This window comes from Pelophylax lessonae (assembly GCF_965119305.1).
Source record: "Pelophylax lessonae genome assembly, chromosome: 1".
Classification (NCBI taxonomy): domain Eukaryota; kingdom Metazoa; phylum Chordata; class Amphibia; order Anura; family Ranidae; genus Pelophylax; species Pelophylax lessonae.
In genome coordinates, this window is record NC_138768.1 from 138,876,399 (window position 1) to 138,895,358 (window position 18,960).

The 18,960-nt window shown below is 44.3% G+C and overlaps 1 protein-coding gene across 1 annotated transcript in view; it reads left to right on the forward strand.

Moving 5' to 3' along the window:
• The window catches only part of MRPS27 (mitochondrial ribosomal protein S27), a 204,425-nt gene that overhangs the window by 173,372 nt on the left and 12,093 nt on the right, over positions 1 to 18,960 (forward strand). The window contains exon 10 of the mRNA XM_082253548.1: positions 7,951 to 8,109. Coding sequence (XP_082109674.1) covers positions 7,951 to 8,109 — 159 coding nt within the window. The remainder of the gene's footprint in view (positions 1 to 7,950; positions 8,110 to 18,960) is intronic.

Here is an 18,960-nt window from a genome sequence, read left to right on the forward strand (position 1 = left end):
TGAGGGATGTTGGAGAGCACTGGGGGGGGGGACTAGAGCTCACAAGGTAATGTCAGTGAGCAGTGGGGGATGTCGGAGAACAGTGGGGGATGTCGGAGAACAGTGGGGGGGATGTCGGAGAACAGTGGGGGGGGGTGTCGGGGAACAGTGGGGGGGTGTCGGGGAACAGTGGGGGGATGTCGGAGAACAGTGGAGGGATGTCGGCGAACACGTGGGGGATGTCGGAGAACACAGGGGGATGTCTGAGAGCTCTGGGGGATATTGGAGAGCACTAGGGTAGGTGGAGAGCACTGTGGGAGACAAAGAGCACAGAGGTATGTCTGAGAGCACTGGGGGCAGGAGAGTAGGGGGGGTGGAAAGCAGTGGTGGGGATGTGGTAGAGCACTAGGGGACCAAAAAGCACAGGGGGGGGCTGGAGAGCACTGGGGATGTAGGAGAGCACCGGAGGGGGGGGGCGGAGAGCACTGGGAGGGGCTGGAGAGCACTTGGTATTTAGGAGAGCACTAGGGGGGCCGGATAGGACTGGGAGGGGCTGAAAGCACTGGGGGGGGGGGGGTCAGAGAGCACTGGGTGGGGCAGAGAGAGTACTGGGGTGGGGGGGATTGAAGAGCCCTGGTCCTGGTCAGAGAGCACCGGGGGTCAGTAGAAAGGAGGAACAGTAGAGATGGCTGCATTTAGAAGAATCAAGCTCTTCTCCTCTCCTTTTTCTTCTGCAGCCTTAGAATGCCTGCTTCTCCTCCTCTCCCTCCTGCAGGCTTTCAGAGGCAGCATAAGGAAGTCTAGAGCTTGATTCTTCTAAATGCATCCACCTCTAATGCTCCTCCTATTCAGGCTCACGGGGGGCTGGCGGCTGCACTCAAGTTCTCTCGAATCCAGCTCTGTGATGCCTCCTCTAGCTCCTCCCCCTTCATGGCGATGCCCCCCGGCACCGACAGCTGAACTTAGCTGGCTGCCATGTGGCCGCGGAGAGGCCAGAGTTGTATCCTTTAGCTCCTCCCCCTCCATGTTTCCGCCCCCCCAGTGCCGATGGTTGAAATGAACTGGCAGCCGGGCGGACGCAGAGAGGCTGGATGAGAGGCGCGCTCAAGTAGCAGCCTAGCTTCCTTGGGCCCCAAAAGAAAATGCGGCCTGGCCCACCTATGGCCAGTCCGGGCCTGAGTATATCCCTCCTTTTCTTATGTAAAGACTGAGAAGAAAGCATTTAGTACAGTTACCTTTTCTGTGTCATCTGTAACCATCCTCCCTTCATCATTATTTATGTGTGCAACTTGCTCTGACCTCACTTTCTTACTATTAGTATATATAATAGTATATATAAAGAATTTCTTAGGGTTTAAAACTAGTTTATCATTTCCTAGGGAAGGGCCATAAATATGAACTCCTGCTGGTTAGAAATCTATAATATATTGAGTACAGTTGACTGATGGCTTGATCAGTTATATTAGCCTTTTTTGTTAAAATGTTTGGAAAACAATTACATTGTAGGCCCCCTTGTTCCACACTCCATGTACAAACCAGGCCATGAAACACTATCTCAGGGTACATCAGAAGGGTGAAACTGAAAAAAGTATGTTTTTGAAACCCCAAACTAAGACGTTTCCGTTTCCCAAAGTTGCCAGGGGTTCCTTGAGCAATTACCATTTTCAGATTTTTTGATAAGTAGACCCTGACATGATTTGTCTTTTTAGCTATACAATATGTAAGGCATATTCTTCCACTGATAACTGATTTTGGGAGCTATTTTTCCAACTAAAGACCAAAACAATGGGCATATTTTGCACAGACCACCAGTGTAATGGGGCTTTTCTGCCACTGACCACCAATGAAAGGTGGTCCTTCTTACACTAACAACCAATCTAAGGGGGTCCCTTAACTGACCGCCAACCTAAAGCAGTCCTTTCTGCAGTAACCACCATTCTAAGGGGGTCTTTCTTGCAATGACCACCAATCTAAGGGAGGCCCTCTCCACTGATCACCAAAGTAAGGGAGCATTTCTCCAACCACTAATATAAAAGGAGCACTATACTGACTGCACTTTTCTGCTGACTATCAATGTGGACAAACACAATTTCACTGTATGCCTTTCTTTTCTGCCATTATTATATCACAAGTATTAATGATTAGCATAATTGATAAGTTAATATTGATGAATGACTATTATTGATTAATATAATTTTGTTGTATAGAGCAGCCCTAGGTTTCAAATACAAAATTAGTATACATTACCTATTTTATTTAGCCTTATGTGAAAACTAACTGTCCATGGTAATGTTTTGTGATCTGTAGATACAGTAATTTTAACAGGGGCCCTCTGAGACCTGAAAGTAATATCAAGGGTTCCTGTATTAATGTTGAGAAAGGTTGCTCTAGCATGTGATGTAACAGAGCAAGCAAGGAAAGACTAGAAGAGGAATCAGGTTTGCATTTTGTTCACTGAAGAATTGCTGTTTGAAGACAGGCAGGAGGACTCTGTGTTGGGCTGCTCACTTTATTACTCAGGAACACCCTGGAGGTGGATGAGAGTGATACTTTAGGAGCATGGTCGATGTAAATACCTAGAACCCAAAGGATGCAGTCCACAGGTTCCAAAAACCGTCTGTTTTGTTTTTGTTTTTTTTATTTATTTTTTTAATACTGTATATATTATATATTATCTTTTAAGGTACAATTTTATTGGTATTCTTTGTGAACATGGACATCAGACAGTTGTGCACAGCATATCATTCTGAAAGACATGAAGGCATGCTACACGATGCAGTCTGGATGAATGCATAGTTGTCAACAGTCCCGAATTACCAGAGACATTCACATAGCATGTAGCACTGTCCTGACTGTGAAAAATTGGGCAGTGCAGTTTTAGACCACGTTCAAATTGGTCCGATTTGACATGCGGTTTGATATGCCAAATGGCATGTCAGATCAGAGCCAATAGCCGGCAATGGCCCCATCCGAATATGTGCGATCCCAACTTTGCGGCGCCACACCAATTCCCAAAAGTAGTTTCTGCACTATTTTTGGTGACTTCGGGAGGCGAAGACATTTGTGCAGGAACCCGCACAGATGTCTGTGAAATTGCCCCCGACGTCAGACTGAAAATGCCAGTTTGAAATCGTGATTTAAAACCTGCTTCGATGTGAACCTAGGCTTAAACCCAGTTTCTCACAGTCACTCCTTGCTGAAACCATCGCTAAAACCCCTTTCACACAACGAATCAGATCTACCTGTCAGTTTTTCAGTCGGACCTGATGGGAAGGTCATGCATCCCTATTGACAGACTGTATTTAACCACACCCGATTTAAGCAACGCCCAATATTTCACACAATTTAAACCATACCCATTTTTGCCACACCCTCAAAATGAATACCCCACCCCTATTTAACATATCACTCCACCTACACTGGCTTTCTGCAAAAAAGTTTGACTGTAAAAAAGCACATGATTGGCAGGAAAGTATGATACTGGCTGCTGTGTGCAAATGTGACCAATGTCCTCATTGACCAGTAGAAATGGGAGGCATACACAACAACCATGTAGGCTCTAGTTGGTTTTCATTCTCTATCAATGTAGAATTTGGGGCACCTATTGAGCTCAGGTAGGGAGCTAACTGTGCTCACCGGTAACACGATGTGTCTGCCATTGAACCCTGGAGGTAGTTGTTGTTTTCCAACCCTGCGGGCAGTTTACTATCTCCAAGGAGGGTTTACGTTAACACAGTGTGCTTTACAGAATTGTACAGTATATCTTCAGGAAATGTTTGTGGTATACTGTAAGAGGGAGCCTGGCATGTTTTGGAGATCATGCTGGGTTTTGTTTAATTATATTCCTGTCAGATTATTTCCTTAATGAGCAAGTGAATGAAAGTGAGGACTGTGCCAACATGCAGCAAAACCTGCCCAATTGCTTTCATCTACATAGCCAAATAATGTTGTGTGTCTGCCAGGGCTTCCCAATTAAATCCTCTGTAAAGATTGCTAGCAGAATTCAGTTTTTACTTGGCCCAAGGCCTTGTCTGTCCTGCTTTCTTTTGTCACCATAGAATTGCTGTATACAGAGCACATTGTTACCTGTAGTCACACAACACTGATATCTGTATTGGCCGCCTTGAAGGTTGCACGTTTTTTACTGTTTATCTTTGAAAGGACATGACATAATGTTTTCATGTTTGGTTTATTGACTTCTTTTATAGTAAAAAATGATATGAGTGCATGCTGTATTTGTTACTTGACATGCAGATGACTAGCACCTTCCATGGCTCCTTAGCAACATCAACGGAGTCCAGTGCCATTCTAAGGCAATAACACCAAAGCAGACAAATTGCCGTCACAATTGTCTTAACCCCTTCTGGACCGCCCCAGGATGATATACTGCGGCAGGGCGGCCCCCCTGCTCCAAATCACATACCTGAACGTGATTTTGCGCACTTGGTCTGGGGCACGCGCGCGGGCCACCGTGACCCGCTTCCACTGTATTTGGACACAGCGGTGCCGGCAGACCTGATGTTTACCGGTGTTCTGTCAGAATACCAAACCCATCAGATTAGGTAACAGAAGTGACGTTCCGTCAGCTGTGCATGCGTTCCACTGCTACCAGGGTTTGCTAAGCTGACAGAACACCTGCAGTAAGAAGGCAGCAGCAGACATCTTACTACACCCAGCTACGTCTTAAATTTCAGAGTAATTTTAGCAATAAAGTGACCATATATAAATAAATATAGTATATTGACATCTGTGATGCTGTTTTGATGTTACATTTTGAAAGAAGCTGGGGTGCCAGCAGTAGGAATGTGGCGGAGGCCATGTTGGTACACCCCGCACTGCTCAGCGCTAAACCTTTAGGCTTTCAAAATAAACATCCAAACAGCATCACAGATGTCAGTATACTATATTTGTAAGCGACAAAATGGATATAAATATTGCATTTGCGTTTAGTGCAAATAAATGCATATTACTCAATACATGCACTTTAGGTGAAGAAAGTGCACAAATATGTGCATAAATAAGCAAAAAATTGCAAACGCTTATAAAGTGCATAAGTAACCAAAATTATTAGTCATAAAAGTCCATATACACCATAAAAATATTAAATAATAAAAATATTCCATCACATTTATTAAAAAAATCCGTGATAAATCCACCAAAAAGTGCTAGGTGCAGATAAATCCTCTTGAGAGTAAAAGGACCGTGATCTTAGGTGTATGACCACTACCGGTGAATCAAGTCAATCAAAGGCTTACAGATATCCACAACCCAATAAAGTGTACACACTTTGAGTCGTTCACTCTTCAGGAAAATGTAGATGTCACTATATTACTGATACCAAGAATCCTTCAAAACAGGACTCTACCTCCAACCCAGGCACATCATCCATAAGGTGTAATTAGGAGGGTAACTTCTGGTGACTACAGCTGGAAATTCTTCCACAAGGAGCTCAATGGAATACAAAACTCACATAGCGTGTACCCATATAAAACCATTTAATAATAAAGGTAGGAACACTTAAAGAGAAATTGGTGAAAAAGCGCTTGTGCATGAAATAAGATGATCGCAAAACATATTTTTAGACAAAACGCATTGGATTTTCTACAAGTGTTGCGACCGCAGACCATCGTTCTGTGAGAGAAGAAGATGGAGACCTTGAGTTTCTGCTAAGCAGGAACGGCCTAAATTGATGAACAAATAAGATTTTTAAAAAAATTTTTTATTGGGTATGTTTTATAGCATAAAGTAAAAAGAAAAAAAGTGTTTTTTTCTTCAAAATTGTCGGTCTTTTTGTTTGTTTATAGCGCAAAAAATAAAAACTGCAGAGGTGATCAAATACCACCAAAAGGAAACTATGTGTAGGAAAAAAAGGACATCAATTTTATTTTGTTACAGGTACAGCATTGCACGACCGCGCAATTGTCAGTTAAAGTAATGCAGTGCCAGATTGCAAATAATGGCCTAGTCGTGAAGGGGGGTAAACCTTCCAGGACTATGGAGGTTAAAGGTGTGCCTGAACAACTTTTTATCTAAGATTACTTGCCAAATGCGAAAAAGGGCAAAGAGTACTGGGCCATCTATTCTGCTGGAACTTGTAGTAGTTGTATGTCTGGCTGTATTTAAATCTTTGTGTGGATGTGTGGCTTAAAAGCTCATAACAAACTCCACAGAACCTCTTTACACAGGCAGAGTCAAATGTCTCGTGCTGCACAGACTTATCCCGATGTGTTTAATATCATACAGTGAATATTGCTTTGGCTTCCAGTGATTTGAATAACCTGCCAGCTTTTTATGACGTCTAGTAATTCCAGATTTCTGTATTGTAGTTTGCGTTTTCATGCCCTTCCATGAAACTGTCATTTTCTTGCTGATGTATTCAGCAATTATTTCGTCTATAATACAGAGTGTGATATCCCCATTTGGTGTTGTAATGGCAACTGTAGTTGGGTGGACAAAATGTGTGATTTACACTTTCTATTTAGTTATTGTTCATAGAGTTACAGAGGTGCAGTTGTTTAATGAGCACTCATGATGATTTGTAGAGCCATAACTCTTATCTGTTCTGGCCAAATGTGCTGCATAGGTGATAGGCCCTGGGTTTTGTTTTCTGCCTATAAACTCCGGTAAATGCCAATGTGTCCATCGGCACATAGAATAACATGGAGGGGCGTTTAGAGGCTGAAAATTAAAAAACGGTGTTTAATACTGTGGAAGATAATGTGAAAAAGATTGTATAGGCACGCCATAAACATGGCACAGGATGTGTGTTTTGCTTATCAATGCCCACTCTTTTACATGGCCTTCCATACCTGTCCATCGTTGGCCTTTTTCCTTATAGCCTTGCTGTAAATACTGACATATTGCAATACAATTGTGGAAAGAGAAGAGGGAGGCTTCAGAAAGATACTGCAGTATTGTCAAGGCAAAGACAAGGCAGAATTGTGCAGTCCATCTGTTTTAACCACTTGAAACTAGTGTCTAAAAAAAAAATGCTACCCATGTTACACTGACTGTGTCACTGGCTATATTTGCCTAGATCCCTGTGCCCAGCTTCTGGCTTTTGGGCCACATGTCCCTCTTTCATACTTGTTGTGTGGCCTGAGGGCCCTAGCAGCACTAATTTGTAAAGGAACTGCCATAGCAGTGATCTCTTGTTTCCTCATATAACATGTTCCCGTTTTCTAAAGGTGGACAGCAAGGATTTCTTGCTGAACCATTGTATTCTGATAGCGGGACTCCTCTGCTGGCAGAATACACTGATTAGAGGCTGCAGCTGCTGACTGTTGAATGAGGGTGGCCATACATGGATCAACATTTGGCCAGTCCCTATCTATCTATGGCCAGTTTACCTGCCCAACCACACATTTGTAGCACATCCTTGGACCCTGACCATCTCTTGCAGTAGGGCAGAAGACTATCGCAATGTTTTATAAAATAACCTTTACTAAATATTATGTGCAACCTTCTGGGGAAGTCAGGGACCTTAGGGAAGTCCCCTCTTATCTAGCAAGCTAGCAATTATTGATCTAGATGCTTATATACTGGTATAGCAAATGCTCACTTACTACATTTCTGTAAACCAGCATGCAACCGAAATCTGGTTCAGATGCTGGTTTACGGAAATGTAGTAAGTGAGCATTTGCTATACCAGTATATATGCAAATGGCCATGTGCAGCTAAGAGTCACAGAAAATGCTATATTACTGCATACTCAGGGAAATCGGGGAAGAATGTTAGTATGTCTCACTTGGAGGGTATGTTGAACAGTGACTAAACATTGCAGTATCAGCATTATTTAAAAATGTGAGCTTTAATTGCACCTGAACTTTGAATATGTTTATTTTTTTCTCCCATCTAATAATTTTACAGGAGATTTGAGCACAATTGGCAAATATCTTTTTCAGATTAAAAAAAAAATAAATAGGTTTGGATATACATTTTTAGCATTGTTTGATTTTGTTATTTCCACAGATTGAAATTTTAAAATTGGCGCTGGAGTCTGCCATTTCGAGTGAGACAGAAAAAGTTGCACCTGAAAATGATGAAGTTTCAGAAGACACTTCAGTGTACCCTGAGGACTCGGAGAAGACAGAGGCAGAGATGCTGCCGGAATATCTTAGCAGGTTTCAGGTAAAATGAAATTGAATAGTGGAGTCTTTAATATGTAAATAAATAGTTTTCATTCACAGCCTGCTGACATTCTATTCTTTCCACATCATTGCTTCTGCAGCTGCACAGAAAAACTCAGAATTATATTGAAATAGTCTTTAGCAGGAAATTGCTCTGAAGGAATCTTATAGTCAAGGTCACGTGTCCCGTGTTTCATTGTCTACTGGGATCCTTCCCACCCCCTTTCTTTCTAACAATTCACAAACCTATTAGCTAAACTAGTATGTCACTGCAGATCCATCGCTCAGTCTTAAAAGCTGTCTTATGTTAGCACAAATCACAATGTGAGTTCCCATCAGAAAATTGTTAGACCATCGCTGTACTAAATAATGACAGCAGTGGAGCTCAGCATACTTCAAATGACACCTGATTTCTCATATCAAGGCTTTTAGTGTGGATTAGAACAGGGGTAAGCAATTCTGGAGCAGCAGAGACCTACTTTAAGAATGCACAGGCTTGTAACAATCTACTATGATTAAAAATAACTGATTTAAGGTTCAAGTTTATTTAAAATTTGTAGTTGTAAGCAGGGTGGGGGAGGGGGGGCTGACATACCTTTAGGAAATAATACTATCCATAAATAGTCCAATTATAAAACTCAAATTTAGCTACCTAACTTTGGTAAGACATTTGGCTGGCAGAAGAAGTAAAGCAGATGGTCTGCAAAGGTAAGAAAAGGTAAAACATTCTATAAAAAATGGTAGACAGAAGGCATAAACCAGCTATCAGGCAAGGATCGGCAGCAGAAGGGCAGTGAGCGTGTATAAGGTAAGGATTGCCAGCAAAAGGGCAGTCAGTGGGTATATTTCAGCACTCAGTAGATGTGAGCCACATACCAATCAAGGATTGCCAGCAAAAGCAGCCAGTGGATATACTTCAACAGTCAGGAGATGTGAACCACATACTAATCAGGATTGCTAGCAAAAGGGCAGTCAGTGGGTATACTTTAGCTTAGGGTGTAGGGTGACTGGACATCCCTGGACTGAGGACATTGTTCCGGCCCAAATCTGTCCCTGGTTTTGTCCCGGCTTTGCAGGGCTGATCCTGGGTGGGTGCACCACGAGCTGGGGTAGAGGGGGGTGCCCAGGGCTGGCCCAACCATGGGTCCTGCTGGGCCTAATTGGCTGCCTCCGAGGGGAAGGGGGGGCGAGCTCTGCCATATTACACAGAGCAGGGATCTCCTGCTTACATAGCAGCCGCTGTCATACGAAGTCCCTCCTCCTGGACCAGCTCCTATGATAGACAGCACACTGGTGAGGTCTATCATAGGAGCCGGTCCAGGAGACGATACTTCGTATGACAGCGGCAGCGTCTGGTAAGCGCAAGATCCCTGCTCTGTGTAATCTGGCGGCTCTCTGATGCACTGGTCAAGCTGCATTGATGGGGCACTGATCACGCTGCATCGATGGGGCACTGATCACGCTGCATTGATGGGGCACTGATCACGCTGCATTGATGGGGCACTGGTAAGGCTGCATTGATGGGGCACTGATCATGCTGTATTGATGGGGCACTGACCATGCTGCATTGATGGGGCACTGGTGAGGCTGCATTGATGGGGCACTGGTGAGGCTGCATTGATGGGGCACTGGTGAGGCTGCATTGATGGGGCACTGGTGAGGCTGCATTGATGGGGCACTGGAGAGGCTGCATTGATGGGGCACTGGAGAGGCTGCATTGATGGGGCACTGGAGAGGCTGCATTGATGGGGCACTAGAGAGGCTGCATTGATGGGGCACTGGAGATGCTGCATTGATGGGGCACTGGTGAGGCTAAATTGATCTGCCACTGATCAGGCTGCATTGATTGGCACTGGTGAGACTGCATTGATAGGCACCGGTGAGGCTGCATTGATAGGCACCGGTGAGGCTGCATTGATGGGTACTTATCAGGCTGCATTGATGGATACTGATGAGGCTGCATTGATGGGCACTGGTGAGGCTGCGTTGATGGCCACTGGTGAGGCTGCATTGATGGGCACTTATCAGACTGCATTGATGGACACCGGTGAAGCTGCATTGATGAGGCTGGACTGATGGACACTGATGAGGCTGAACTGTTTGGCACTGATGAGACTGCATTGAGGGGCACTGATGAGGCTACGCTGATGGGCACTGGTGAGTATAATACACTCTTCAAATGTGCTTTAACCTTCCTGGCGGTCTGATTATGTCAGAAATTCTGTGCTAAAAGCGGTACATTGTTTTGCATGGAAATCTGTTGTTTTATATTTTAAGCCTGTAATTCTTAGGACTACCAAACCAAAAACACTGAAATATGTACAAACAAGGGGTGCGATATTACTAGTCACTGTAATAAAGGTTCAGTAAACATCTCGGGTATGAAAGATTTTGAAACATGGGACTGCACAAAGTCCGACCTCACAATCGGGACAATAGTATCTGGTTTCTTTTCTTATTTTCTTTCCACTGTCCTCTCTTTTCAAGCAAAAAACCAATGCACATCCTTGTAGGTGCCGACTTTTTCTCACTTGGTGGGATGTAGTCCATGAAGTGACGACCAGTCAGGCGCTCCGGATTGACAACGCCAAGAGCACGACGTCCAGATCTGTTCACAGCCATTGATAGTGTTTGGTGACTCAGAAAGATTTGTTCGGACACTTTCCAAACAAAGTCCGCATGAATCAAAGGCTTGTCACTCGTTTTTTTTTTTTTGAGCAGAATGTATGCATTCCACAAGCATTGCTCAAGAAGATGTCTGAAGATCTTTTTATAGTATTTTTTTGCTGCTTCCTCATAGCTGGGTAGAATGTCGTTGCTTGGTCAGCTCTGTCGTCACCTCCCATGGTGGTGTTGTAGTCTATGTGGCTTCATGACTTCTTTCCCACCTTTCATGCGTACCATAACAGTGGAGGTGTTCTCATTAGGCACACATCTTTATGGTCCTACCATCGCAGTGCTATAATTTTGCCTTTATGCCAGGCAACCATTTCTTCTGTCTCTAGCCTCTTTTTGCCAAACATTGGCGGCATGTCGCGCCGGTTAGCCCTTACGGTTCCATAGGCATTTGTTTTGTTGTGCAGTAGAAGCTCATAGTTCAGGAGAAGTTGTCCGTTGTTACACAATAGCCCTGATTTAGCAATGGCTCAATCAGTGAGAGAACAGAAGATGTTGCCATTCCATAATTACTGTATTTTTCATAAAATTTTGTTCCTTTCCCAGATTATATCACTGATTTCCAAATGTAGCCAGTTGATGATTCACACAGCATGTAGGATTTTATGCCAAATGGTGCCCTCTTTGATGCAATGTATTGCACCCAGCTGAGCCTTCCCTTGTAGGCCATTAGACTTTCATCTATGCTGATTTCTCTTTCTGGCACATAGCTCCGTTGGAAATTCTGAATACAGTAAACCCCCCTCCATTGCGGGGGTTACGTTCCGGACCCAGCAGCGAAAAGTGAAATTCCGCGAAATAGAAAAACCCTATTAAAATGCATTGTAGGCATGATTTTTTTACTGTCACTGTATGTGTAAAATCATTTTAAGGTCTTTAAACACACTTTTAAAACAATAGAAACTCATTTAAACACATAAAATATACTAAGAGACAGAGCAAGAGCTATGAAAAACACAAAAATCTTACATTTTTAATGATTTATATAGTAAAATAACATTACAAAAAAAACTGCGAATTAGCGGGACCGCAAAAACTGAACCGCGATGTAGCGGGGGATTACTGTAATCATTTGATATACTTCCCAGACATTTCATTATGAGGGAAAATCGGTGTTCTGACATGACCGTGCCAAAGAATGGAGTGGCAAATAATAAGATGGTTGTCCAATACCACTTCTGCAGTTGTTTCCCCACCACTCCCTGAAGAATTATTAGGCCTAGAAATTTCCAAAGGTCATCTTTGGTCACTGGTTCCCACTTTCTACATCTTGCAAACCTCTGATGCGTAGTGCATTGTTGGTATTTGTACTGGTTGGTCTCGGTAACAATTTTTTCAATAACCTCATTGGTCAAAAATAATTGGAGGGGTGCCAAGGAGTTGTCATGGTCCATATCAACTTTTATACTAGGTGCTTCTGTAAATGGGAATCTTGAGGGCGCTGCCTGATCCATACCGAAGTCAATAGAGCACCAAGTCCGCACATCGCTGAGCTCAGGGGCAGAATTGTCGCTGTCGTCGTCACTTTCCATACCTGATGACAAATTTTCCCACGAATCGCTATTGCTCAGTTCTTTAAGTAACTCCGTTTTGCTGCTGCTGTTTTCCAGTTCGTCTAAAAGTGCTTTTGCGAAAAAAGCGCGCTTTTTGGACGCCATGGTCGTTTTCAATTTTCCAGGCACAAAGAACTGGAAAATCACAGGCAGGACACTGGGAAAGTCAGTAGGTGAATTTCTGAGGTAAATGACTTGATACAATGTAATCCATAAGGATCACAGCTTTGTATCAAGTCATTTATTTTATTTACACTTTTGAATTTGCTGCCGGTTCCACCCCCCCTGCGTCGCAACACTCGCAGGGAAGGGAATCGGAAGGCAAGTGCCAGCAATCGGCCGTGCACAGAGCGGGGACAGACTGTGAGGATGGCTGCAGGACGGCGGGGATCGCGGCGGGGCATTGCAGGGAAGGTGAGTGTGCTTCTGGGGTAATCCCGAGTGTGGCTCGGGGTTACCGCTTTTGGTACACTGTATTAACCCCAGGTTTTGCAAGATGTTAAGACTTGAGTGCAGGAGCTTGAGATGTTGAGATGGGGAGGGGGTGAAGCAGTGAGAGCAGTGTCTGCAGCAGGGTAGTAGCCCAGTACTAGTGCTGTACAGCTAACTTTAATTACTCCATGCATGCTACTGCCAAGCAGACTTGTATAAAGTACTCAAAATTTCTACTTGAGTAAAAGTACAAGTACTCGATCAAAAAGTTACTTAAGTAGAAGTGGAAGTGCTCACAGAAAAAGTTACTTAAGTGGAAGTACAAAAGTATTCAACATTTTTTCTACTTAAGTATTGCAAGTAGTTTTTTCCAAAAAATTGCTACTTAAGTAGAAAAAGTAAAAAGTACAAGTAGTTTTGAAAAAAAAATTCTACTCAAGTACTGAAAGTAGAAGTAGAAGTACTGTGTTATGTAGTTATTAAAGAAAGAAGTCAAAAGTTTGAACATAATATTTGTTTTTATTACTTCAAATGATTTATTCAAATGATTAACCTAAAGGACAATCACAATTCCTTAGGCTGTAACTTTTTATAAACAAAAACAGATAAAGTCCCTCCCTTCCCCTTTTAAAGCATCCCTCCTTCTCTTCCCTGCCTGTTTTTTTTTTCTCCACAGCTTATTGGTGCACAAAATCATATATAAACCAATGTGATATACAACAATATATTCCAATAATGAAATAAAGGAAGAGTGTATGAAATCTAAGTCAATAAAAAGTTCAAAATATTGTGAATCTTCAAATATATATATCATATTCATATGTGACAAAAGATGAATATAATTTCATATCTGCTGTTAATGGGAAAGAAAGAAGTGAACCTCCCAACCAGGGCCGGCCTTAGGTGTTCAAGACAAGCGGCCTGTGCGAGCTGATCCTGTGGCGCCCCCACCAGCGCCCTGCACATTTTTTCTTGCACTTCATTTGACTTTTCTTTTTTATGATCACTACAAACTTGGCCCCCCTTACATTAGAGACCCCCCTTACATCAGAGACCCCCCAACGGAGCCCCCCTTACAACAGAAACCCCCCAACGGAGCCCCCTTACAACAGAGAGTTCAGAAACCCCCCATAGAGGCCCCACTTACATCAGAGACCCCCCACACAGATCACCCTTACAGCAGAGACCCCCCAGCCCACACAAAGAGCCCCCTTTACATCAGAGACCCCAACACAGAGCCCCCTTACATCAGAGACCATCCCCACACAAAGCCCCTTACTTTAGAGACCCCTCACACAAAGCCCCCCTTACATCAGAGACCCCAATACAGAACCCCCTTACATCAGAGACCATCCCCACAGAGCCACCCTTACATCAGAGCCCCCCATAGAGCCCCCCCACAGAGCTCCCCTTACATCAGAGCCCCTCCACACAGAGCTCCCCTTACATCAGAGCCCCCCACATCAGAGCCCTCCCACACAGAGTCCCCCTTACATCAGAGACCCTCCACACAGAGCCCCCTTACAGAGACCCCCACACATCAGGGACCCCAACACAGAGCCCCCTTACATCAGAGACCATGCCCACACAAAGCCCCCTTACTTTAGAGACCCCTCACATAAAGCCCCCCTTACATCAGAGACCCCAATACAGAGCCCCCTTACATCAGAGACCATCCCCACAGAGCCACCCTTACATCAGAGCCCCCCATAGAGCCCCCCACAGAGCTCCCCTTACATCAGAGCCCCTCCACACAGAGCTCCCCTTACATCAGAGCCCCCCACATCAGAGCCCTCCCACACAGAGTCCCCCTTACATCAGAGACCCTCCACACAGAGCCCCCTTACAGAGACCCCCACACATCAGGGACCCCAACACAGAGCCCCCTTACATCAGAGACCATGCCCACACAAAGCCCCCTTACTTTAGAGACCCCTCACATAAAGCCCCCCTTACATCAGAGACCCCAATACAGAGCCCCCTTACATCAGAGACCATCCCCACAGAGCCACCCTTACATCAGAGCCCCCCACAGAGCTCCCCTTACATCAGAGCCCCCCACATCAGAGCTCTACCACACAGAGTCCCCCTTACATCAGAGACCCCCCACACAGAGCCCCCTTACATCAGAGACCCCCACACATCAGAGACCCCCACACAGAGCCTCCTTACATCAGAGACCCCCACACAGAGCCCCCTTACACCAGAGACCCCAGGCCCCCACACAGAGCCCCCTTACATCAAAGACCCCCCACACAGCGCCCCCTTACATCAGAGACCCCCCACACAAAGCCCCCTTTACATCAGAGACCCCCCACATCAGAGACCCACCACACAGAGCCCCCTTACATCAGAGACCCCCACACATCAGAGACCCCCCACACAAAGCCCCCTTTACATCAGAGACCCCCCACACAGAGCCCCCCTTACATCAGAGACCCCCCACACAGAGCCCCCTTACATCAGAGACCCCCCACACCAAAGACCCCCCCACACAAAGCCCCCTTTACATCCGAGACCCCCACACAGAGCCCCCCCTTACATTTGATGCAGGAGAGAGTTTACTTACCTTAGTATGGAGGCTTACCACGAGAAGGGGCGGGAGGAGGAGGAGAAGGGGCGGGAGGAGGGGGAGCCGACAATCTCTCCTCTGGCGTCCCTGGCCTGGAGAGGAGGGGATCTGTCAGTGGCGGGCACTCAGCCCTGCAGCTATAGAAGACACAGGCACAGCCGCACAGTGGAAGGTAAGCGGCGGTCGTGGCCTGTGTTAACTCTCTCCATGCCGCGGTCGCCGCTTACCTCCCACTGTGCTGCCTGATCATGTACGAGCTGCGATGGCCGCACGGCGCCCCTTTTGCCCATGGCGCCCTGTGCGGCCGCACAGCTCGCACACCCCAAAGGCCGGCCCTGCTCCCAACCAAGGAGAGTCACAAGCGTACATAGACATTTTTTCTGGTAAGAGGCTGATTTTGTTTTTTTCACTGAAAGTTAAGAGCACAGGTTTTGCAATTTTGTTTCACTGGATCTATTTTGGATATTATTTTGCACTTACCTTCATCTGCCGGGTAAGGGGGAAATCCACAAGGTGGTGGGAGTCTGCACCTATTTGGAATAGGTCCTGTTTGATTCCTGCACCTTTGAAAATATATTCATCTTGTTTTGTCACATATTTCAAGATTCACAATATTTTGGACTTTCATTTCATACACTGTTCCATTATTGGAATATATTGTATATTGCTTTATATACGATTTAGTGCACCATATATTTAATTTATCACAGATTCATTTATTTTTGTCCTGGTTGCAGCTTTTTTACATATCAGCATCAGCAGCCAGCAGCGCACCCTTAATATTCACATTTATTTCTCCACAGCTTATTCCCTGCAGTGTGCATAAAGCAGTCATTTTTGGAAGTTACGCATTTTCTTTTCATCCTCAACTTGTTAGGGCAACTAAAAGATCTCAAAGGCCAGTAGGCCACATTCAAGTATTTCTTATGCAACAACAAAAGTGATTAGAGCAAAACATTGAGCTTAAACAAAAGCAGATCAAATATGCCCCTTTAAAGCATCCCTACCCTCTCTTCCCTGCTTGTGTTTTTTTTCTCCACAGCTTATTCCCTTCTTAAATATATTTATATGACTGCTTAATGCATACCAGTTTAAGTTAGAAATCTTTGGTTTATCCTCAAAAGTAGTTGGTTTTCAAAATTGGAACTAGTCAGTCTCGCTCTTCTAGGGCTAAAGACTAATCCTGCAATACTAAAAAGCCTCTCGCAGGCTGCTGATGCTGGAAGAGGTGTGTTTAACTTAACAGACAACTTGCACACAGCTGGAAAAGACTTGAGCAAGTCCATGTTATCTGCTGAACATGACAAGTACGCATCTAGCTGTTTGGCACTGTCTTGTGCCTTCGAACCCTGCATGCCAGAAAAGAAGTCGTCTTCATCAGATGAGCTGGACCTGTTGACCTCTGTACAGTGCAACGAGGGGTCTTCAATACTTTGTTTGATATATTCCATTCCTGAAATATAAGAGTGTGTTAGCTTAGCTAGCTGTTCATTTTATTCAATTGTATATGGTAGAAAATTAGACTATTAGTCAAAATAATGAAATCAAAGTGCTGACAACAAAGCATCTCAACTTGTCTGCATCAAGTGGTCTACTCTTCGCGCACTCCTCCTCATGAATGAGATGCATGGTTGGTTGTATGAAGTTAGGCCTAAGGGGTTTTGCAAGTAATTGCAGAGAAGTACTAAAGCAGAATACATGAAGGATCTTTGGTTATGGGGTTTCTTGCTTAAGTTTGATTTATATAGAATTATTGTGGAACTTATACAATAATAAGAGTTTCAACCCATGAAAGTAAACACAGATTTGACATGATGACATTGTCGGTAGATGATTTTAATGGAAATAATAGTGGCGACTTTATAATTCAAATAATTCCCTTAAACAAAAAGCCTTTTGCAGCATTTACAGCCTGGTGGCAGACCTTAGACAGGAAGGCTTGGCTGCCAATGCCATGATACCGCTATGCTAAAGAGGAAGTCTCCCATACTACCACATCATTTCTCACTCTAACATCATAATGCCCTGGTATGTTTGCAATATCTTCTATGCAGGACAAGCTCATGTGTGTTTGTTTTCATATAAAAAAAAAAAAAATTAAAAGTAATCCCCCAATATTTGAGCTGTACTGCTGTATGGTATGTAAATTTGTGATTGCACAAAAAATACACAATAATTCACCCATACTACACTATATATCTTACCCATTTTGATTGTCTCCTCCTCCTGTGTCCAATTTGTCCTGAATTTTGGAAGCAGAATAGCAGCGGCCACCAGCTCTGGGTCTTCCATCATAGGGCCAAAGCGATTCTGAATGCCCACCTGCAAGGCATCCACAAGTGGCTTGCAATACATCAGAGGCATCTTGATCCTGTTCAGCTTGATTTTCAGGAGCTTGACGGTTGGGAGCAGCCACCCCATCTGGACATTGGTTTCAGCTTGCAAAATGTTAGTTGCTTGGGCGACTGGAGACATGACAGCAGAATACTCAGACAAGAATGCGAGTTCAGCTGGATTAAACCTATGAAGAAGACAAGAACATATAAACAATAAGAAACAAAAAACAGCATTGCTACATGATTGGATGTGGTGATTATCATGCAATGAATTTGGTACATCGTTCAATGTTAACCATTCAATTAAATGTTGTACAAGTAGACAATATGGACCAGAATTGAGTTTGAACAGAAAGAGTACCATAAACCATTTTTAAACTTACATTGGAACCTTCAAATCTGTGCAGAAAACTCTCATTGTTGCCTCTCCCTTTTCTTTCACTATCCTGAGCAGTCTCTCCACAGCCATGAAGACAGAGTTCCACCTTGTTGCATTTGGTCGCACGAGCTGGAGGGAGCAAGCATCTTCCACAATTTCAGCTGCTGTTGAGGATCTTGAACACTTATTCCAAAGTGCATTGCACTTGGCAAATGTTGAGTAGTATAATTTCTTGTACGCCTCATTGGACACTGCTTTGCTGGCATCGGCAGGGGCTATTAGGTTAAGAATGTGGCATGCACACCGCTGGTGCTTCGGGAGCTGGAACTCAAAACCATCATCCTCATCCAAAAGTGAAGATACATCGACAAACTCGACCTCCTCCTCATCTTTGTCTGCTTCTTCCTCCTCCTCCTCCTCCACCTCAACTAGAGCACCAGCATTTCCATCTTCACCGAAGAGTTTGAAGGCTTTAATGAAGTTGGAGCCATTGTCCGTGGTTGTTCTGACTATCTTCCCTCGAATGTCATACTCAGCATGGATATCATTAAGTGCATTTGCCAGAAGGTCGAAAGTGTGAGAGCCTCTTAATCTTTTACAGGCCAGGGCCACTGAGCACCTTTTTAAACTTTCCGGGTCCAGCCAGTGAGCTGTGACCCCAATGAAACTACGCCGCCTGGCTGACCAGCAGTCAGTGGTTGTCGCGATGTGGTCAACAGTTTGCATGGCCTCAATAATCTTGATCTTCATCTGTTTGGCAGCATCATCAATCATAGATGTGAGTGTGATTCTTGTCATTATTTTGGTATTTGGTACCAGGTCTAACACAAAATCGCGGAAAGCTGCTTGCTCTACAATGTTGAAAGGCTGAAGTCCTCGGACAACATACTTCATGATTGCCTTG